This window comes from Haliotis cracherodii, unplaced genomic scaffold, assembly GCF_022045235.1.
Source record: "Haliotis cracherodii isolate W230 unplaced genomic scaffold, xgHalCrac1.p SCAF_17, whole genome shotgun sequence".
Taxonomy (NCBI): domain Eukaryota; kingdom Metazoa; phylum Mollusca; class Gastropoda; order Lepetellida; family Haliotidae; genus Haliotis; species Haliotis cracherodii.
This window is the reverse complement of record NW_027266272.1, coordinates 19,157,152-19,182,243: the sequence shown is the minus strand read 5'-3', so window position 1 is coordinate 19,182,243 and position 25,092 is coordinate 19,157,152. Positions and strand designations below refer to the sequence as shown.

The 25,092-nt window shown below is 39.1% G+C and overlaps 1 protein-coding gene across 4 annotated transcripts in view; it reads right to left on the bottom strand.

Moving 5' to 3' along the window:
• LOC139464942 (ras-associated and pleckstrin homology domains-containing protein 1-like) overlaps positions 1-25,092 on the bottom strand; it is a 218,761-nt gene that overhangs the window by 180,057 nt on the left and 13,612 nt on the right. For 2 of the 4 annotated variants that reach the window (XM_071246560.1, XM_071246563.1), the window contains exon 1: positions 24,823-24,884. The exons of 1 other annotated variant lie outside the window; for it this stretch is intronic. In XM_071246560.1, the coding sequence (XP_071102661.1) occupies positions 24,823-24,884 (62 nt within the window). Of the gene's footprint in view, positions 1-23,847; positions 23,984-24,822; positions 24,885-25,092 lie in introns of those variants that run through there. One more of the 4 variants, XM_071246561.1, reaches the window with a different exon arrangement.

The following is a 25,092-nucleotide window of genomic DNA, read 5'->3' as shown; positions in this document are numbered from 1 at the left end:
TAGTTTTGATAGAAACAAGCAACTCCATTTAAATTAAAAAAGGAGCCCCAGTGAGATTGGTGATTCAGAACCTGTGGAAAATCTAGACTTGCTTAATTTAGGGTTCAAGCATCAAAGTAAGGGCTGGGCAAAGGGAAAATAATATTGTTCAGGGGCTGTGACACAGACTATACAACAGTGTTTAATTGGTTAACCATCACAGAACTATTAATTAGATAATACTTAATCAGTGAATAAGGAATCCAGTAGGTCACAGGCTAAAGTCTTCCATGGACTATGCCATAACCAGTATAAATACCTCTATCAAATATGACTGATATCCCTGAGGGGAGGGGTGGTATTGTTAACACTGTAGCACAGTAACACAGTCACACTGTAACATGTTCTGTTAGCCAACATTGTTCCAATATATACCTTGAAATGGAGATGTTTGTTACAAAATGATGAAGGATAGTTGTCAGTGCTGCCTGCAGTCTTGTTGGACAATGGCGACCCAATTCACTGTAGAGACTTATCTGCCTTGCTTGTCAGCTGGTTTCACCAACGTAGTAGATGCCTACGATCTACATCACTTTGCACTTTTCTACCACATTGAACTAACAAATAACAACAAATTCAAACAGTTTAACTTTCTCAAATCACAGATTACACAAAAGTAATTACCGTCTTCGACGTAATAGGCGCCCAGTGCGCTCTCAAAATTAGAAATAGGGGGCTCTTATTAGAATATTATTTAGGTGGAAAAAACAGAGTTGAAAGATAAATTTCGTGGTTTATAAAAATGTAATATGAGACAGATATATTTTTCCAGAATTTAATTGCCCATAATTAAGAATGCATATAACACACGAGTGCGTATTATACGCAAATAAATAAGTCTTGTGTACATTGATCAATCGGAAGGGGTGCTAATTGGGATTGTTCACTAGCCAATATTTTAGCAAATGTCACCATGGGCGCTTATTAGAGCAAGGCGCTTATTACATCGAATACTGTATACTGCGGAATATATCTACTTCATGAAACCAAAACAATCAAGATTATAGAATCAGAATCAGGTAAAAAGATCTGAGAGCGAAATGTTTTGTGCAGTAAAAGATTTCACAGTGTAACAAAGATTTTAGTGTAACAAAGAGACTACAATTGTGTTTCGTGCTTATCACATATGTTTATCTAGTGGAGACATTTACAATAGACTTCTCTACTGCCATCAGTAAATGTGAATGGCTATGCTTAGATTCAGACACAGGCCTCTTCCATACTACTTCTGTACCTCTCAAAATATATACAGATAATGCAAGTACCATCATCAAAAACAAGGTTAAAACAACATACTGCATGTCTTCTACATCAAACTGCATGATAAACATCAAAGCATTTCATTATGAATAGAATTACTTTTCTAATATGGCCGCCATGACAGCCATCTTGAAATTGAAATATTCAAAATCTGACTGTTTTCATGGTATTTCTTTATGGTAAATCATCATGATATGGTTTTACAATCCTCCATGACTGACAGAAGTTAAAGAATACCCAAGGTCCTTCATATGACTATAGTGAATCAGTCATCTTTAACTTCTTTTGAGTAGCATATATATATATTGGTGCAGCAAAGGGAATGGTTAAGTAATTATTGAAACTCCAAGGTCAGTTCGACATTCGAAAACCTTTGTTATTCTAATCGGCCCATCTGCTGGAATTCTAGTTCTGTCCCTGAGACCAACACTGACAGAAAGCCTTCACATTTCACCAAAACTCATTCATTGCAAATCACAAGTGAATCCTGTGACAAATTATGCTGATTTGAAGCTACGCTTCAAAACCATGCAGATTGAAAGCAAGAATAGAAATTATTTTCTCTCACTTTAAAGCACCGAACAACAAAGACCTCTTGTGGCACAGATGTGCATATTCTTTGACAGTTGTGATTCAACATGGCCACCGGTGGCTGTAGTAGATATAAAGGGAGCCTTCACAAGAGACCAACCGAAGGGCCTCATTTCCATGAAGGAAAGTGCATGCTGGGAGAAAAATCAAGGAACTGTTTGAAGCAAACAACTTAATTTCCTTTCATAATTCATTTATAGTCATTGATTCAATTATTAAAGCTAAGCAACAGTTGGAATCAATGTCTACTGATATCTAATTCAATTGTGTTGATTTCTTGACATTTCTCCATTCTGTTTGACATTTATCATTTAGGTCTTAAAAACAGTTGATGTTTTATTTCTCATTTCATAATGTTATGTATTCCTCAACAGCTTTGTTAGCCTTGCTCCAAGGCTCTACTGAAAGAAAAGTCCATGGATGTTTATAAAAGTTTTCCTTATTGGTGAATACAGATTTTGAGATCAAAACAGGTAATCAGTGTGTTTAGTTGGATTACTGGTACTATAGCATTTTATGACTTGTTTAACAATAGTTGTTATGTGTAGTAAGGCTCTTAAGACACATAAATGTTGGAATCTTTCTCCAAACCAGGAAAGTCGGCATGCAGGATATGAGAGTGGTGTTGTAAACAAGATTTGATTCCACATGTTTATAAGTTCCTGGTGGAACTTTCACTACCAATATCGCGTCAAGTTTTGGTTCTTCTCACACTGAAATTTGTTCCGGTCATACAGGAATTTTCACACACACACGTTCTACCTTGTGAAACTGTCAAGTGTCTAAAAGAGTGATTTGATTTGATTTTTTTTTGTTGATTTATTTTTTTATTTATTTTTTTATTTTATTTATTTTTTTTTATTTTTTTTTATTTTTTTTTTATTTATTTATTTATTTTTTATTTTTTTTGGGGGGGGGGGGAGAGAGAAAGGCTACATGAATTGTAAGCATTGAATAAATACTTGCAATATACTTGCTCTATAAAAGGCCTATGTGTGAAAATTCCTATTTTCCGTTTCCATTATTTTGACTAAAACGACAAATTCTTTAAAAAAATGGGTTTTTTATATATTTATCTTTACAATGTTAAATGAAAACTCTTCTTTTCTCATTTTCTCGATAGCCATAGTATTGACTGACCACTGCCTTTTTGTTTAATTTACTTGACATAAATATTTTGTCATTTCATGGAATTCTCTTGCAGTAGTACTTCTGATTTCAGTTGCGTTTGGGGCTCTGCATTCTATCCGCTCTGTAATAATCACATGTTTTCACATTTGCCTTATCCTTAATGAACCACCAGGACTTGTTCCTGATAATTTATGTCCTCTATATCAATTCTCCTATAACAATCAACAATGTTTAATGAATTCTCAGATCTTTTGATACTGCGAAGCACATAAATGATGACTTCTGTTTACAAATCTGAAACTGCAACTTCATCATACATCTGTGAGAATACGACCAATTAAGATCCTACCTTTGAGAACAAGTCATTATATGTGATTGCATTTGTGTGTCTGACATAAGGACTTCCTATTAGCCACTAACTAGGTACACTACCAGCTCGTGGTGCCAGTTAAGGCTGGAACAAAACAATTTCTTGTTTTTCGTGACTCACGCCTAACACCTGATTTGTTTTTCATTTCTAAGTACTACAGTCAAACACCACTGTGTCGAACTTTGACGCGTTGAACTTATGGTTGTCTCAAAGAAAAAGCATGGTCCCTGCATAATCCTGCTTTATTCATCATTTTCGGTTATGTCAAACCTCGGATAACTCAAAATATTCACATCATCCCTTCCATGTAGGTCCCTTCAACTGCGAAACAACAGTGTTTGACTTTATTAAGAAATTTATTTATAATTTATTTATTTCAACTCTTATTTCGACTCTGCAACAGATTTAGACTTTTTGTACTTCTCACTGCAGTGAATGTGGCCAATGAGGTAACATCTGTATATTGGAACCAAATTTACTTTTAGAAATCTGTAGCTAGGTCTCCTAGTCTAAACTGAATAACATGTCAATGGATGTACAGAAATTCTCTCCTTAAAATAGGCAAGAAAGATAAGATAACTTGTTCTTATTATTTATCATGTTTATAGAATATAGGAATTATGATTTAAACTAATAATCATTGCCTTAAAGACTTGTGCAAGTCTATCTGTATCCAACTAATGCCAAAAATAAACAAATAAAATACCCCCCCTAGTTTTGCAAACGTCACAAGGAAACGAGGATATATCTGAGCTGACCTAACCAGTGTGAGGGGGGAGGGGGGAGCCACCAGCAAGGAAGGGTGAGGAGGGGGAAGGAGAGATGTGACCCACCAACATGACCCAGGGAAACATCTGGCGAGAAACACGAGCTCCTCACATTTAGACTAAGTTGGTGCAACAATCAAGGAAACATGGCCAGGCTGTGATGGAACTGACAAAATGGAACTGCAGGGATTCTGCGGAGCCACGAGTGTCAGGTGGAAGAACGAGAACATTGAAAACCCTGAACACGAACCTCATAAATCCATGATAATCTCAAACAAGACAAAACTGAATAATTTCACTTAAAAGATTTGAATAAGAAATAGTGAAAATCCAAAGCAAAACCAGAAAGTGAGAAGGGATTTATAGCAATACTGAATAATCCTAAATATCACAGCTAGGGACATCGATAATGGGATTCACAAATTGTTCCCCCGTAGAACCCAAACCAGGTCCACTGCATAATGAGCCATTGCCCAAAACCAGAACAAGTTGTGATTTGAATGGAAACCTAGAATGGAAATCTATTTTTTCTATGCGCAACACATCCATTTTAATCATGGAGGAAAGATTGGACTACAAGCTCTGAAGATTTTGGTTCGCTTATTTGTTGCTGTTTCATGCCTCACTAAACAATATTCTACCTGTATGACGACAGCCTATAAATAATCAACTGTGGGCCAGACTATCCTATTAATATTGTGAACAGCGACCTACCATCAACCAAGTCACCAAGCCTGACCACCCAATCAACTTGGTCGACCAACATAGGTCGCTAGGGACTAATTCTCACCGGGAGTCACCACAGGGTTGAAGATTAAGGATTAACAAATCATTCAAGTGAGTGAGTGAGTGAGTATGGTTTTACGCCGCTTTTAGCAATATTCCAGCAATATCACGACGGGGGACACCAGAAATGGGCTTCGCACATTGTACCAATGTCAGGAATCCAACCCGCGTCTTCGGCTAGTGAGCGAACGCTTTAACCACTAGGCTACCCGACCGCCCCACAAATCATTCAAGATACAACAAACACCGAAGTGAAAGCCAAACAAAGACTACACCAGAGAGGGTTGATGATTGCAAGAGATTAAAGGTGGCAGCACATTGTCAAAAGTCCCAGTCCAGCCACTTCTGGTTTATCACAGTAGCCTATCACTGACCTTGTTCCACAAAGCGATCTTAGCAGTAAGACGATCGTAACTCCCCTACTTTAACATATACTTAGGACTAATGTAGCTCTAAGATGACTGAGACCAAACAAACCAGAAAACATAAACAACAATCTATGCAATCGGAGCATGAGGAGACGATGACAAACAATCGGAGCATGATGACACACAATCGGAGCATGAGGAGACGATGACACACAATCGGAACATGATGACACACAATCAGAGCATGAGGAGACGAAGACAAACAATCGGAGCATGATGACACACAATCGGAGCATGATGACACACAATCGGAGCATGATGACACAATCGGAGCATGATGACACACAATCGGAGCATGATGACACCATCGGAGCATGATGACACACAATCGGAGCATGATGACACAATTGGAGCATGATGACACACAATCGGAGCATGATGACACAATCGAAACGTGATGACAGACAATCGGAGCATGATGACAAACAATCGGAGCATGATGACACAATCGAAACGTGATGACAGACAATCGGAGCATGATGACAAACAATCGGAGCATGACGACACACAATCGGAGCATGAGGAGACGATGACACACAATCGGAGCATGATGACACACAATCGGAGCATGAGGAGACGATGAAATATAATCGAGCATTATGACACACAATCGGACCATGATGACACACAATCGGAGCATGAGGAGATGATGACACACAATCGGAGCATGACGACACACAATCGGAGCATGAGGAGATGAAGACAAACAATCGAGCATTATGACACACAATCGGAGCATGATGACACACAATCGGAGCATGAGGAGACGAAACCAAACAATCGGAGCATGATGACACACAATCAGAGCATGATGACACACAATCGGAGCATGAGGAGATGAAGACAAACAATCGGAGCATGATGACACACAATCAGAGCACGATGACACACAGTCAGAGCATGATGACACAATCGGAGCATGATGACACACAATCAGAGCATGATGACACACAATCAGAGCATGATGACACACAATCGGAGCATGAGAAGATGAAGACAAACAATCGGAGCATGATGACACACAATCAGAGCATAAGGACACACAATCAGAGCATGATGACACACAATCAGAGCATGATGACACACAATCAGAGCATGATGACACAATCGGAGCATGATGACACACAATCAGAGCATGATGACACACAATCGGAGCATGACGACACAATCGGAGCATGATGACACACAATCGGAGCATGATGACACAATCGGAGCATGATGACACACAATCAGAGCATGATGACACACAATCAGAGCATGATGACACAATCGGACCATGATGACACACAATTGGAGCATGATGACACAATCGGAGCATGACGACAGACAATCAGAGCACGATGACACACAATCAAAGCATGAGGACACAATCAGAGCACAATGACACACAATTGGAAAAACGATGACACATTTGGAGCACGATGACACAATCGGAGCATGATGACCCACAATCGAACATGATGACCCACAATCGAACCTGATCACTTAAACTCTATCGCTGGAGATCTTGCAAGACAATACGTATTTCGCTTTGGACTGACAACACCACCGGCATCACAATACACAACAAATAGTAAGAAATGATGAAATCACCTAAATAACTGCTAGACACAATCTGCATACAAACCTTTGTCTGATTGAGGACTTTTCAAACCGAACATTTGTTCAAACTTAAACAAGACATAAATGCGCATTATGACCACGTCCTTGTGTTCCGCCAGGCTTACAAATGGTGCCTACAATGCTACTTCTGATGTTCTGCTCATTCAGTTCCTGTTTTATTTATAGCGGAACATGATTTCACAAACTGACGACACAAGTATCGTCTGTACAATGTATCAATGACAATGTACGTCACGCTGAATCGTTACGGCCCAACTCGTCACGTCATCCATGATAGCCAACTGTTTCTTTCGGTTCATGGAGATTAATTCTACCAGGAATCTTTATGGGAGCAAGAAATGAGACAGATTAATACCTATTCAATCAGCATTTCAGTAGCATAAATGGGAAATGGCAAATCTTCGAGCACTGAATCAGTCAGCAATTAGTTCCTTGTGGAACAGGCATCAAATATACATGTATGTCATGCTGGAGCAGAGGTAATTCATCAAGGGAACAGCAATAAATGCCACAGTTGACGAGTGGTCAAGACCAATTAATAAGCATCAATAACACATTCTTGTTACTGGTAATACCGATCATTGGAACCGTCTCTCTTCAAGAGTTTGGACAATCATTGGAACGGTTTCTCTTCAAGAGCTAGGACATCATTGGAACGTTTTTTCTTCAAGAGCTAGGACAATATACAACTATTAACAACACATTCAACCTTGTATTGAGAAACTGACAATACAATCCACTCAACGAGCCATCCAACTACGTCCCCAAGGTAAATTACACCAAAGGCACCAGCCTGTCATACGGACCCTGAAACAAATATATCCAATACAGCCCATGCAAGTCTTTAAAAGTGGGCAAGTCTAGATTACAGCAGTTGCTGAAAATGAAGAGAGTCTCTGGGTTCCTTTATGTTTTTATTAAAATAATTTAACAAGTGTTTTTTATCTATGAAATATTTTCATTTCAGAGACTGATGTATTTTTTTTTAAATATTAGTCTATTAGAGCACCTCTTTTATATAATAGTTGAATGCTTGAGACATCAAGGCATGTGCCATATGCAGGGTTCTACCCTGATCTACAAAACTAGAGGTGAGGTGAGGTGAAATTGGGTTTAACATCGTGTCCAAGATTATTGCACTTATATAGCGACGTGCATGCACGTGTATGTATTTTTTAGCCCCTTAAAGCCGAGCGCCAGACAGGGTAACAAGCACAATCTTTTAACGTCTTATTGTATGCTGCGGCCAGGGATCGAACCCTGGACCTTCCGCTCTCCAGGCGGATGCTCTACCACAAGACCAGGGAGGCGGTCACAAAACTAGGGGTCCAGAGGACCCCCCCAATTACAAACTTCAAGGGTCCTAACAGAAAATATGAGGGTCCTGTAAAGGTTTGGTTTTGTTTTCTTTGTTGTTTAACATCAGACTCAGCAAAATTCCAGCTATATGAAGGCGGTCTGTAAATAATCGAGTCAGGACAAGACAATCCAGTGATAGACATCACAAGCATCAATCCACGCAATTGGGATACGATCACATGCACCAACCAAGTCAGATCCCGTTTGTCACCTCTTACGACAAGTGTAGTCGCCTTTTACGTCAAGCATGGGTTGTTGAAGACCTATTCTACCCCGGATCTTCACAGGTCTAGATAATGAACTAATCTGAAACCCTGTTTACACACAAATGTTGTACTAATTGAGGGCCCATGTATTGGCTGGGGATTAGCACCCATTATAACAATGCCAAAAATACAGCATTTTATCTTTCAAAGAGTTCCTGTTCTACCCCGGATTTTTACGGGTGTCCTGTAAAGTAATGAACATGATGAAATGGTGTTGTGTACTGTGCTGTCAGATTTCATAATTGCTTCAATTACAGGAACTCTATATTTCTTCTCAAGAATTTGGTACAATGAATATTATTGTGCATCCCTCAGAATGCAATATGTTCGTGCATACTGGATGCACAATTCTGCAAGTGCGCCTGCAAGTGAGATGACCCACCCCCCCATGTTCCATGCCTCCAGCACACTGTGCCAAGTGGTTATCCATCATGACCCACCCTATTTGAAAAAAGGATGTAAAAGTGCCCAAAAATGTACTGAAAATAGAATAAAATATTTTTAATATTTTAACCCAAGTCTATTATTTTATGACCTTCCCCAAACGGTATATATTTTTTCAACCCTTCCATGAAATATGTGTGGGTGCTGTCACATGTTTCTTGTCATTCCGCCAACTCCCATGAGGCTTGTCAAAATAAAGTTCTTGTTTCTCAAGACCTGCCCACCCTAGTCTGTCACACAGACCCTGAAACAAATATATCCAATACAGCCCTTGCAAGTCTATAATGTTTGGCAAGTCTAGATTACTGCATTATCAGGACAATGAAATTCACTGGGCTCCTTTTTATTATATTTTATAACTATAATTTAAAAACTGTAAAGTATGTTCAGTTCAGAGACTAGATGTTAGTCTTTGCCTGCTCCTAAACTTGACTCTACCCAAAATGTTTCTATTTTTACTACAAAACTGTTTCAACTGGAATTTAATTTTTGTGTGTAAAACGACTGTTTCCCCATCATTTTGATAGATACTGTGATTTACTGATTTGAAGGATACATAAGTAAATGCGTGCGTGAGTATGGTTTTACGCCGCTTATAGCAATATTCCAGCAATATCACATTGGGGGACACCAGAAATGGGCTTCACACATTGTACCCATGTCGAGAATCGGACCCGGGTCTTCAGCGTGACGAGCGAACACTTTAACCACTAGGCTACCCGACTGCCCCCATCAGTTAATGAGTTTCTACACCAGGGATCTGCTGTCATTAGCATGGTTAGCCTATAGTAAAATCTGGTTAAGGTCGTTGGCTGGTTGTTTTTGGGGTTTTTTAACGCCGCACTCAGCAATATTCCAGCTATATGACGACGGTCTGTAAATAATCGAGTCTGGACCAGACAATCCAGTGATTGATCTCACGAGCATCGATCCACGCAATTTGGATCGATGACATGCATCAACCAAGTCAGCGAGCCTGACCACCTGATCCCGTTAGTCGCCTCTTACGACAAGCATAGTCGCCATTTACGGCAAGCATATACAACATATATACAGCAAATGGCCAGGGAAAAAAAGGTTTGTTATATCCATCAGTTTGTTTGTTATAAACGAAATTCACGGTACCACATATTGTTTTCAGGTTTTTTGAGAGAATATGTTTTGCATTGCAGCCAGCAAGATGTTCAATTCCCATAGATGACTTTGTGGAACAGTCCATTCTTCAAAATATGAAAGGGCGGTCGGATAGCCTTCGCTTGTTCGTATTGAAGACCCGGGTTCGATTCCCAACATGGATACAATTGATGAAGCCCATTTCCTGTTTCCCCCTGCCATGATATTGCTGGAATATTGCTAAAAGGGACATAAAACCAAACTCACTCACTCACTCAAAATATGAGGGTACTATGCCATTACCTTTGCAAATGAGTAAACAACTTAGATTTAACTAGTGAATGATGTTTGAGTTGAAGCCAGCAAGCTCTTCAAACCCTAATAGATATAATGAACAATGAGCCTTTAATTGCAGGAAAGGTCCATTTCTTCCTGCCCAATCGCTGACCTGCTGTTGTAGCCTCCCAGCTGTTGCCGACCCACAGCGATACCTGTCTCATATTGACACAATGTCACCAGTGGACAGGTGTATCGAGTATCGATGTTCCTACTACAGGTTCAATAAACGACAAATTGTAATTTGATCTCGGATATTTACCTAGACCTCTGTGGTAATATCAATGCAATGTTTTACCTCGACGACAGACCTGATAAAAATAACTTCAGCGATCAATGTTTCGTATACATATACACTCCACATGCAATGCATGTTTGTATTTTAATGTGACTGGAAATCAATCATCCACCGTCTCAGTGTGTCTGGTATTGATGGATATCGATTGAATCATACCAGCTAGAATATCTGTGCAAGAAAACACAAACAGAATGGTGATGTTGTTATTGATGAAATGTTTTTATCACAAAGTCAGTGATTTTCCCTTTTTGGCTATTTCCAGCATCTTCACATCACTACAGTGTGTGAAGCCCATTTCTGGTGTCCCCTGCCATGATTTTGATGGAATACATGTATCACTAAGAGCAGTGTCCAAAATAACTGCCTGCCCATGAGTGAGTGAGTGAGTGAGTTGGCGAGTGAGTTGGCGAGTGGGTTGGTGAGTGAGTGAGTGGGTGGGTGGGTGGGTGAGTGAGTGAGTGAGAGTGAGTGAGTGGATTGGAGTGGAGTGGAGTGGAGCGGAGTGGAGTGGGTGGGTGGGTGGGTTTGTGAGTGAGTGGAGTGGAGTGGAGTGAGTGAGTGAGTGCTTTCAGAATGATCCCCCATATCACAGGAGTGAGTGAGTGAGTGAGTTACAGCTTTCACAATTATGCCCCATATCACAGGAGTGAGTGAGTGAGTGAGTGAGTGAGCGAGCAAGCGAGTGGTGAAGGAAACCAAAAATTCGAACCCGGGTCTTCGGTGTGACAAGCAACAACCAGAACTACTCAACTACCCTACCATCCCTCATTAATGGAAGTCATGCTGAGCTACTGTTGCGTTTAGATCTTAGATTATCTTTTGCAGAGCATATCAGAGTGTCCATACATCTTAATTTTGGCAAACATTTTGAACGAGGTAGGGGTTTAAATAGTTGAATATGTTTCAGTTCAACACTAACATTTTCTTCGGAAGAAAAGGTGATTGGGAAGAATAAGTAGTCAATTTGTCCTGGCTTTACTCTGTTCATTTCTAATGGGTACAATATATCGATATCTGTGTTAAATGTGATGGAAAATAGATAACAAAAGATATATTTTTCATTACTATGAACATTATCCCCCATGTTTGTTCACTGATTGCCTCAGATCAGGTTTCAAATCCCAATTGCAGACCTCGTTCACTTAACACGCTTAATACATTAAAATAGAAATCCAGTTAACTTGAATAATCAGCTGTTTTAAATGATTAAGTGTCAGTTTACTATCAACTAAAGCAAAGTCTCGTCATGAATTTTAATTGAAACCGACACCCTTCAAACTTGATTGTAACATCAAACCATAGTCCTTGACAATTTCCTTTCTTTCCCTCATAACATATTAATCCATAGAAATGGACCACTGAATATCATCAAAGACAATATTCTATCAATCAAAGGCATTAAAAAATCATAAAACTGAAATATCAATCCACGAACTAAGCCTAGTCATGCAATATAAAGCTTAAACACATTGATATGACTAAACCTTTCCTCTTCCACTGAACACCAAAATACTATCTCACGAGTCATTAACACTCAAATCATTTCACGGTAATCAATGTCAATAGCTGCTTTCGTCCACTTTACTGCTGCTCTGCTTGACCGAAACCGACGCCTCTACCTGATGCGCTGTCAACAACGTATTCCATGACTCATGCTTTCATCAGTAATTTATAGCTATGATTGCATATTAATGATAGTGAGTAGCAATGTTGGCTCCATTGTACTCCAGAGCTTAGTGTGGAATACGAGTCATATCATTCAGATAGGGAATACAGTTATCCGTAGGCTGTAGCACTACGCTCCATTGGAGGAACTACTATTTTTTCAGCCTTGTTAAATTTTTAGTTCATATTAATAGGAATATTGGTTCTTACTGTTAGGATCATTTGCAGCAATGGGAATTATCGATAACCATAGTAATATCCTGTTAGCCGTCCCCATGCCTGTGTGCTCTCATGAGATAAAATTAGCCCTAATTATGACACGTTATCAATACATGGTTTATCATTGACTTGTTGATAAAATCCTTGCATGATTTACTTCACAAATATTAAATGAAATCATTCATTTAATGGTTATCCTATAAAAACAATTGTCAATCTCTAATACTGTTAATTACAATGAGTAAATGAAAAAAATATTAAATTATTAAAATATTACGCTAAATTGTATGATTTATGTGCCAGGCTGATTGTATAAATGTTGTGACATAAAAAAGACTCAAGACTACAATGTCTTGACATTTGCAATTGTGAACATAATCAGCTTCTAATCGATCAAAAAGATTTCGTTCTTTTAAGTCTCTCATGAATATTTAATTTAAGGCATAGCAATAGCTTGAGCAACCTTGTGGAGACTCTCTTGCTAGCATGACATCATGCCATGCTTGACTGCAACACAATCACCAAGGGAGCAATCATTGTGCGACAATGCAAAGGGAGCAGTTATTGGCTGGCAGTGGTCTGGCTGCCATCTGGTGGCAACAGTTATCCCTGTGATAATTCCCCCCTTATTTGGACGAGGGATCATCAGTGCCACTTCGCGTGGCCTTGTCGTCAGTGAGGCATTCAGCTATCCCTTACATCCTCTTGTAGTCAATACAATATTTTCAAATGGACCCTAGGGCATTAAATGATTAATGGCACATGAGATGAAAGCTAGAGGTTCATAGCAATAACATTATTTTTTTTCTTGACAACACACAGACTGATTTAACATGTTAAAGTTATGTTATTTTTACCAAATTAATGTGTTATTGCATTGTTCTGATCATCATATGACTCCATTACGATGGGTGGTTGAGGTGACATTGGGTTTAACGTATATAGTGATGTGCATGCACGTGTGAGTGTGTGTGTGTGTGTGTGGCTGCTTGTACTAGTCCGGACTGATGCCGAATTATAGTGCTAGCTCACTGAGATACCACACCACAGTTAAACATGTTTAACAGTTTAATACCCTGCTAACACACAGCATAGAGCTGACAAGTCCTTTTTTAATCCCTTAATGCCGAGCACCAGGCAGGGTAACAAAAAGTACCATCTTTTAACGTCTTTAGGTATGAATCAGCCGGGAATCGAACACCCAACCTTCCGCTCTCCGGACGGACGCTCTTCCACTAAACCATGAAGACGGTCTAAACACTGGGGTGTCGTATAAGTGTCATGATAGCTGGAATGTTGCTGAGTGCGGCGCTAAACATCAAACAAACAAACAAAAACATACAGGGAGCCAAGATTCTCATATGAATCACTTCTGCACTGAATCCCACTGTTACTGAATCTTCATGACTTGGATGCGCTGCTTCATCAAATTGTGTCAAATCTCATTGTCCAACATATTCGCACTGTATCATGAAACCAGTAAATCTAACTGTTGAGTATTTCAAACTCAAGAATGAGTAATTCTATCCCTGATACATCCCCCTACTTCATATAATGGACTGTAACAACCGGAAGACCTCCCGAAATGTCTTACTTTTATTGTTTGGGTTGAATCATAGCTGTTTTTTTCTCTTGCAAAAATTGTAAATCAAGGTTCATTTGCCTCACAAACTATGCTTCCACATGGGTGGAATGTGTTTAGAGTTATGTGCCCTTGGGTAGCAAGGAACAAGGTCTACAGACACAAAGGGTTGAAAATGACAAGAGAGAACTAACATAATGTTTGGCATTAAGGGGATAAAATTGGACTGGTCAGCTTGGAGTACCGGTACACTGTGTCTGAGAGAGGTACCTGTGTTAAAACTGTTTCAAGTTACCTCAGTGGCCTGGCACTATAAAATTTGTCCAAATTACTGCACACACAGACACACACACACACACACACACACACTCTCTCTCTCTCTCTCTCTCTCTCTCTCTCTCTCTCTCTCTCTCACACACACACACACACACACACACACACACACACACACACACACACACACACACACACACACACACACATATGGAATAATCTTGAACACATAGATTTTAACACTGAATACATGAGCACTAGTTTCCAGGCTGTAGAAATAATATCACTCGACTCTGTCTTCAGCGTAGGGGCTTAATTAAGGTGACATACTGCACGACAAGCAAACATCCAGGCCACCGGACCACCCAACTGACCTCCACTTGTTCTAATAAGCCAGTAAGTAGCCTGTTAAGTTCCACTTCATTCATGACACCAGCCATCTATTGAGTGTAACAGCATCCTGTGATTCATCAATACACCACCTCGGCTGCCAGGTGACTAATCCTCGTATCTCCTCCCTACACACTAGCCACAGATCAATAATCACAATGTTTACTAAACATGTCAGACTCTGCAGTACTCAACCCAAGCATTTGTACTCCTAAATTAATGAACACATCATCAGTGGTGAGGTAGACAGTAGCAAGGTTTCATTGATCAAGTTGTGAGGAGAGCAGTAGGGTGGTAGCAGCGATAGAAACTAACTGTTTTAGTCCACTAGTCCTTATAATGACAACGTATAGCAAAACCCTTAATAATGGCACTTTTCTACTAGTCCATAGGAAACCTTAACTATTTGGCACTTTGGCAAGGACTACAGGACTAGTGCCAATTTCTAACACTGGTGATAGGTCGAGAGAGGTGTTCAAAGCAATTGTAACGTGATGTAAGTTCTTTCAGTTTTGCAAAAGAGTTGATTATTTATACTATGATATACTTCAACAAGTTATACCAGTATATTTCAGGTTCTATAAACTTCAATTGTGTCAAACCAAAATAAACAAGGTTTGATTTCATTTACATTCATTAGAAGGGAGTTTACAGACATACATGTAAATGTGAATTAAATCTTAATCATTGTTGACATTTTAAGCATATTTTGACATTTAAATCTGAAGTAAAACAGGTCATATGGTTCAGTTTACGCCAGGGTGGCATTGAGATCTTTGTCAAAGTGGGTGTTTAAAGAAAATGCAAATACAGTTGTGAGGTAAATAGTTTCAACATGGCTGATGAGCCTATTATGACTCACGGTGTGATATAGGCCCATAAGTCATTAGGAACCAAAAGTGTATACCACAAAGCTAGCGTGATGTGTATATAAGCAGTACAGAAATACACATAGGTATCAATATGACCCAGCTGTTGGTCCAAAGGAGTTTGGGGGTCTATAGGCGTGAGGTTGATTTAAAGCCGATTTTTTAGGCACAAGATTAGATTCGGCTTTTTTCCATGGCATACGAGTACATGTTTTGTGCACATTCTGATAGGTAATTATTTTTTGGTCTATAAATCATACATTCTAAGGATGTTTTTATTCTCAAAAAGTATTTTTGTTTATGATAAATGCTTTCATTCTCAAGGAGAGGAGTTCTCATTTACATCATGGCGACCTCATCAGGTTGCAATACTGCTAAATTCAGGATTCAGGAAAACTTTCCATTGAAAATTCAAATTTAATTGTAATCATGGTCATGGTTCCAAATACCATGTAAACTTGTCATAAGGACTGTTTGGGGGCATGGTCCAGTGATCTAGGAAGTATGGATTTACGCCGCTTTTAGCAATATTCCAGCAAGATCACAGCGGGGGACACCAGAAATGGGCTTCACATTTTATGTAACAGGTACTTCTTTTTAAAAACAATAAAAGAAAAAAGAGAAAACAAAAAAAATAGAATCATAGCAAGCCAGATTCAAACCCATGATCATAGGTTCTGGCATACCCAAGGGACACAACTCTGCACCATGAATTGTGGCACTTCAGCTGACCTGACCACACACTGCCCTTAGACTGAAAACATGTCATCTCATAACAATAGTCCATTATCCTCATTCAAAGGAAATCACATAAACTGGATGAAGAGCCTATTCCCATTACGCCACTATTCTCCTTATTCCTCGGCTCTGACACTACAGTGGCCTTCTGGTGCTCCTAAACTATTCCCATGAATAGCAAACACCCCCATATTCCATGAGGAAAATATTTAACAAAAACAACAATTTTCCCATGAATACCGGTTACCTGGTCGGCTTAGCTGCATAATACTGCCAGATTAAGGAAACTGTCAGCAGTTGTGAGGCAAACGTTACATCACCGAGGCAACAACAGTATTATCCTCCACTTAGGGCTGTGTATACAATGATCAAGCCTCTTAGATATCCACCAACTGTAGTATGTGTTAACCAGCTGGTATCGTATACTCCATATACACCCAGGTGTTGACACCTAGAAGTAGTTGTAGTACTACTAGTAGAATCATTCAAGTAGTTGTAGGACAGTAGCATACAGATGGCAAACTGCCTAAAATTGACAATTTTAAGCTGTTTTTCCTGAGTACTTGTTGAGCTGGGAGTAGTTAATAGTGTTTCATATATTTTTTCTTGCCAATTACAGGTTATCATCTTCTTATATCTGTTATTATCTTTTTAATATGCCTCTACTTATTAATGCTCATAATTACATACAGGGATGTGAGCAGGTTTTCCCTGAAAAAAAGAAGAGGAAAAGTCTAGGGGGTCTGGGGGGAAATTTTGTAAACATTTGATTGCATTTTATTTTAAGCAATTTTGTGCAGTTTGGACAACACACCAAGAAATGACCAATCCACCCAGCTAATCCACCACACCCTTACGTTCCAGGACTACCCTCCTCGACCCAGGTCTAGCCTTTCACACTCTCCCGGGTCTTACAACCCTCCTCGCCCCTGCCTTCCCCCACCCCAACCCACGGTCCACCCCCTGACAATCAATCCCTCATCTCCAAGGTCTACCCTCTACCTGCTGCTCCCCCCCCCCCCTCCCAAAGTCCATCCTGCCAATCCACCCCCTACCTCACTCCCTCATCTACCTCACCCCCCAGGTCTACCCTGCCAATCAACCCCCCACCTCCCTGATCTACCCCTACCCCCCTCAACCCCCTAGCCCCACAGCTGGCTGCTACTTCTCCAGTGACAGCAGCTTTACGCCATGACTCAGTACATGTACCTCGCAGTATGTCACATTTCTTCATATGCCACATTATTGCCAGTGCAAACCGCTAGTTATTTCTCTACCTGCCTGCCATACCTGCGCCTTCCCCAAGAGTGATGCGTTTCACTAGAAACTTTCACGTTTTTCTGGCAACGTACCAGATTTCTATTTACGGTACTTCCCCTCAGAGTGACTTTGCGTAGCAGGTATTTTCCAAGGCACACATGCAACATGCTGGTCTACCATGCTTGCAGGCAGTTTCAACATATCATTTGAAAATCAGACATCTGTGTTCAAAATATTTTTTTGGTTTTAGGTTTTAGGGCAATCTACTTATCAAGTCACACACACACATAGATATGAGAGAGGCACACCCTAATTGATGGATACACATAGTCATTCTTTCTTTCGTTTATTCTACGTTTCTCACTGTAATCATATAAAGTTTATTCATTAAATATCTATTCAAGCATGAAATACTTAACTACTAAACATCCCATGCATACACAGGCAGCACTCAAAATGTTTGGACCAAACTCCCTGAATCCATACAGATAACATATTTTTTTACATCACGAACATGTACAAGTTAATTTGTAAGATCACAAACGCAAATTTATTTTTTCACATGAGTAACATAAATTATCAGTAATTTCACAACAGAAAGTTACCGGTAGGGATCATGAATATTGTTGGGGATATTTTTAAGACTGACTACACAATCTTATAAAAACACCCCAAAAAGGATTCATGATTCCTAACTGTTTTTCAGCATATTATAAGGCACTAAATGCAAAACAAATAAGAGTTGAGTGTCACTTTTCATTTTTGTTCAAGGAAACAGTTCAAGGCCCGTTTAACGTCAGATAATACATTCAATTCGCCTTTACTCAGTTCAACACTCCAATACTCCAAGTACCACAAAGCAACGTCCTAAATACTAGATCATATTAATTTAGCCTCTAACTGTGTCACGGCTCTCAGCTTAATGACAACAAAAACAATCGAAAATGTCAGGGTGTGCTTGAGCACTACCATGCTAGTGGGGGCCATCACCAAAACATATTTTCCATTTAATGCATTTTAATCAAATTTGGCCCAGTTGCTTAAACTGCATTATCATTATAACACTACTTGATATATATTACAAAGTGTATCCTCAATTGGTTTGATTTGTAAGAGAGTATATTAAATAAACAGACACATTATGAGATGGTCCCTGGGCTTGTTGGTATGCGAGTACTTTCAGGCATGCTGAAAAATGTGATGTGACATTATCACAGACAATACAGGGTGATGTTAGAATTATCACTTGAGAACTGTAGACAATTATCCCAGTTATTAATATGATGACATCAGTCATTGCAATAGGCAGCACTGTACCATGTGAGTGAGTGAGTGAGTGAGTGAGTGAGTGAGTGTGACTAGACTTGCCTATTAGGGGGATAGAATTACTACATATCCATAGACTTTTCTTTCAGTACAGCCTTGGAGCAAGGCTAAGTTAAAATCCAACAATAGTAGTCCTCATAGACCAGTAGCGTTTAAAGTGTGTTACTCTGAACAAGTTCTCAATGATTCAATTTTGCTACAAACTGAACTAAATAAAACTGAAAATGTAAACATAGCAAACAGTTTTGTTCTTTCAAGCAGGACGAGCTAGAAATGTGGAGGACTAGTAAAGTTTCCACTGGTGCCCTAGTCTTTAAAAATATTAATTTCTACAGCTGAGCTGGTTGTTTGGTGCAAGGCTGGCTGGTTGCGTGTCATCACGCCCCATCTTACCATGTGTTGATAGTTCAGAAATCAGTGAACACCAGGGATAAATGACTCAGTATCGCTGTACATCACATCAACATGTTTCAAGCTCTTTCTGGCAAGCAAGGGTTAAGCTTGTCATACAAAACCTTTCGTACACAAATCTATGAACAATAATATAAACAATCATACAAATATGCCCCATACAAAACCTATAGTACACAAATCTATGAACAATAATATAAACAATCATACAAATATGCCCCATACAAAACCCTTAGTACACAAATCTATGAACAATAATATAAACAATCATATAAATATGCCAACATGATTATTTAAATACGATCTAACTCTGCTCTAACTATGTAGACTGTCTAGAACAATACAATACAAATACAGAATTCCACCAAGGACGAAAGACCTCCACTTTATCATAGCACAGACCCAAAAACCTGTACAATCCCTACCCTAGCCTTGCTTTAAGGCTGTACTGAAAGAAATGTTCATGGATGTGCAATAACTCTATCCTCTCAACAGGCAGGTCAAATATGTGGACAGTGCAAGGACTCCAGTCTCTTATAAGCACAACATGTTCTTATTATTTACATATTCTAGAACTTATGATTTAAACTAATTATTATTGCCTTAGAGACATGTGCAAGGTATCAATACCCCTAGCCCACAATATGACAAGGTCCCCACCCCTCCCCCAACTCCCACCATCATAGCTCCCAGAACATGACACGCCCCCCCTACCCTACAACACACAGTGCCCCGACCTCCGCCATGCTAACCTGTCTGTCAATGGATCTGTCAGTGGCCTCAGTGTAAAGGCTGTGTCCTCATCTTGGGTATGGCTTGCGTTTCATTCCAGCAAGAAAAGAAAATAACTCCCACCCTTCCACAACATGGGAAAAGACTTCCCCAACAATTTGAACCGAGTTTCCTTTTTTTGCAAGCTGGCAAAAATATGTCTGGAACAAGCCTCCTTACATGATTAGAACTTAGAACTGACCGCAGGTTGTTGCAGGTGCTCACTGGAGAAAACTGTTTGTTCTTTTTGAATAGTTTATGAAACAATATTTAAATATAATATACATGAAATAATTATATCAAAAGGATATTACATATTTATGTAATAATAAAAATATGGGAGTCGCTGAATATAATAAACTTCACTGTAAACCCATCAAATGAGAAAATTGGTATCACCTGAAAACAGTATACCATATTGTTACCCATAAACCATACCATATTGTTACCCATATACCATACCACATTGTTACCCATATACCATACCATATTGTTACCCATATACCATACCATACATGAAACGGAGTCATTCAGAACAGCATGGCTTGTTAAAATTGTTGTATACCATGTATAATCCATTCTATTCCAATAACACCTGACAAAGTTATTTTTTAAATATCTAAAACATGTACATATATAACAAATAACAAATATGCAGTAATGAATGACAACAGCTTTCAAATTAGCATGAAAGGAGACTTCAGTGATAATCATTTAAGTTTTTCATTTACAGATTTGACCAACTGGAGCCAAGAGCAACTTTCAGAAATTAAATTTAAAAATTGTGTAAATATTTCTTGTTTTTTCACCAAACAGCCCCATATTCAATGGAAATTAAAACAAAAAGAAACAACTTTAAAAATAATACAAAATGAAAGCAACTTTTAACTATATAATTAAAAGTATTAATATAAATCAATGCATTGTACAAGTATTACAAGTATAATGTATGCTACAGAAGTGTATTTTTATTTCAACTGAATCAAGATTACTGCTCAGCAAAAGCTGTTAACCATAATCAAACATAGGTTTATTTTTCAAATCAATCAATAACCATGACAACAGTGCAGTCACGCAAATAAAATTACATTCAAATTAATTTTATAATATTTTTTGATTGTGACTTTTGGATTCTGAACATCGAAAAACAAAGCGTGGCTACACAAGGACTGTAACACAAACTGTTACACAAACTGTTACACAAACTGTAACATAAACTGAACATTGAGCATGTACTGTCCTGCAGAAACTAAACACAGATGTCCATCAGCAGAAATGAGGTGAGGTGAAACTGGGTTTAACGTCGCGTCCAAGATTATTGCACATATAGCGACGTGCATGCACGTGTGTGTGGCTGCTTGTACTAGTCTGGACTGATGCCGATTTATAGTGCTCGCCCATTGAGATATCATGCCGCAGTTTAACATGAATACCCCACTCAGACACAGTTTACTGACTCCGAGCCAACCAGTCCTTGTTTTAGCCCCCTTGACGCCGAGTGCCAGACAGGGTAACAACAAGTACCATCTTTTAACGTCTTTTGGTATGACGCGGCCGGGGATCGAACCCCGGACCTTCCGCTCTCCAGGCGGACGCTCTACCAATAGACCACAGAGGCGGTCATCAGCAGAAATGACGACTGAAGACGGATCCTCCAGAACACGAGCAAAACTTATTTATTTATCTGTCTTACTTATCTATTTCCCTGCCCTCCCTGACCGTGGTTCTACATGTACTTTTATTTCTGCGATTCTGAATACAAAAATAAACAGTTGTCAGCAGGATGAGTTTTAAATGGAGATGCACGTCAGCCAAGACGTCCAGTAATTAATGTGTTGATAATCTTGTGATGAGTTTACATGAAGTGAACAGTGACCAGACTGGGCTGACAGCTTGTAAAGCCAGGGAAGGTATTCGGTTTTAATTACAAATATTGGGAAAATAGGCATGTGTCCACTTAAAGACGAATGATGGCAAACATCCATAAACATTCCACAACATTTGGGTTAAATCAAACATTTATTGCTATTCTGATGACATGGATCTCACCATTAGGGTCCAATGGTAGCAAAACCTGTATCTGACAACTATCTAAAATCTTTCATATTAATTGTTGAAGAACATGTTTTTGGTAACTGACTAAATTGCCTACAATAGTAAACATTTTAAGTCCAGGTAAAAGACAATCAGAACACTATTTCATACTTCAGTTGTCTTTATATTAACAAAACAAATATTAAGTAATAAATATTAAAGGAAAAAAATATTTCAAATGTTCAATATCAAATGGGGCAAAATGGGAAAACAAACTTCAAAATTTTAACCTATTAAGTCCCTCATATTCCTGTTTACAAGCATACCTTTTCCGAAAACAAGCTTTAGATTTGTTAAAGACATTTCAATTTTCATAAGCTATTCTATCTTTCATTCACAAACATACCAACACAATTGGGTGATTAAGCATGGCCTTTGATCTCGTCCCTCAGCCAATACCTCTTATCTATGATCTAGACCACTTCCAACAATTTCCTTCACGTCCAACCATTTCAGTGTCACGGAGGTAAACACTGGATGCAAGATTATCTCCCCTTGGACTGATACTTCTGTTACAGATTGTGTAACACTGTTTTACTTAGTGATAGGAACACCTAATATTCCCACACAAGTGTGTGGGTCCAAAGTCCTAAAAATATCAATTGTTCATTTTTTTTCTAAAATTTATATTAAAAAATTCTGAAACGAAAAAATATTCACAATAAATTAGCTATATTTGATTAATTTTGTGCAGCTATGATACATAATTTGATCTATGTTAAATGCTGATCAACTGATCTATAACAATGTTTACATTCATTGTTTACATTTTACGTATACACAAATAACCGATTTAAATATCACACGTTTGGATATTTACACAAATATTATTCCGTCTGATTTCCATAATGTCCCAGAAACCCATCTTTTGATATTGTGTATGGTGTAAGTATGCCTGCAGACGCCGGTCCACTCGTTACGGCATAGCCATTTTGAAACGTATGAATCATAGCCACTGGTTCCCACTGACGCTTTCATCTCTTGGCATCAGATGCGATTCATACGCCTCGCGTACATGATAAGAAATGTTTCTGAATGGCAAATAAGTGGATTTCAACAGAAATAAATACAAGATTGGTAAAGGACGGCAAGATGACGTGTGGGGGGGTTTAGTCATCATGTGTCAACCGGCGTGACGAGCACGAGAGCTAACAGTTCCAACCATTGTTCAGACTGGCTCCAAATGATCTGTAAACAAAGCAAAATACGCCACCAAAACAACGATATGCTTGTATAAATTCAAACATAATAAGTTGCAGGCATGCCCATTCCCATAAAACCATTTTCTTCCGCCTGGGAACCAATTTTTGGAATCCAAGACGACATGGCACCGGGCTGCTGCAGATGTTGTATATCGGCGAGATGCGCTCGTCTTCCTCATCTCACGCGCACTTGCTCGTTTGCGGAGCCATGTTATAAATACAAATTTCCCACTCACCTCTCAAATGCAGTATAAAATCCTTTCTGAGGCGGTGTATACTCTATTATCCACTAGCAGACGACTCTACGAACGCTCAAACAAGCCTATATCTTTACTTATATTGGCCAGACATGATTAGCAGATCTTCAGTCAATGGAGGTCAAAAACAGACCTGGCAAACCCGGATGTTTACCTCTGACCTTGCATAATTTGTAAATTGACCTCGCTGTGTGCATAATCAAGAATGTATCAACCAGTCATTTCGCTGCGGTATGGTGGGGGTGGTTCAATGTTACGCATGAGCGGTGAGATATTTGCATACATACAACCCACGGTGTTTATAACACCGAATAGCATACCCGGAAAAGAAATACACACGCCTTGAGCGGGTCGCGAGCCTTTGAGATGAGTGTTTGAGAGCTATTGTTAGAAATCACACCTTAATCATTGTGATGTGTATTGCAACGAACGTGACAGGTTGCTACACTCGAAATATTTTGAAATCGTGGGATGTTTCTGCCGGAGTGGAATGTTCATTTCACACGCGAATGTTTACGGTTTGGTTGTTTCCCACGTGTTTTATGTTTCCAAAAATATGTTTATTTATTTATACATTTATTGATTTATTTACGCATAATTATTTATTTTGAAACATAAACGTAGAAGAGATGTTTTTGCACCTGACTAGTTTTTAATACATATACTTTGAAATTTCACACAAAGGCTTGCATAATCATTTGTACTTATCATACCGCACACGACAAGCAACAGGTACCCCTTATTTAATACCATATTAATTGTTTGTGAGGCATTGACAGATGACAAAGTAGACTACGTTATAAGGATCTAAACCGAAACGACGACTTTACAGTAAATAAAGAAGTAATTATCCATAAATTGCGTAAACTTTAACCCAAGTTGTAGTTTACGAGACATATGCACTAAAAATAACCTCTTCGACCAGTAGTTTTTAAAGTAAGGCCTATATCTCACCTTTTAAATTGCGTATTTCCGCTGCTAAATATCCCCGGCATGCTACAATACACACTCTTCATCCTAGCACGTCCCCACAGACGTATGTTGTGGACGTTTCTGTCAGGGTCACGTGACGACCACCTCTGCACATGGCTGGCTGATGCGTGTGGGTTGGGTCGTGTGTGTGTGATGTAGTATTACGTCAGCGTACACAAACATGACGATAGCCACCCCCGTAATCTACCCGTGTCCAGCTCGGACAACGCAACCAACTGACCACATGTGCCT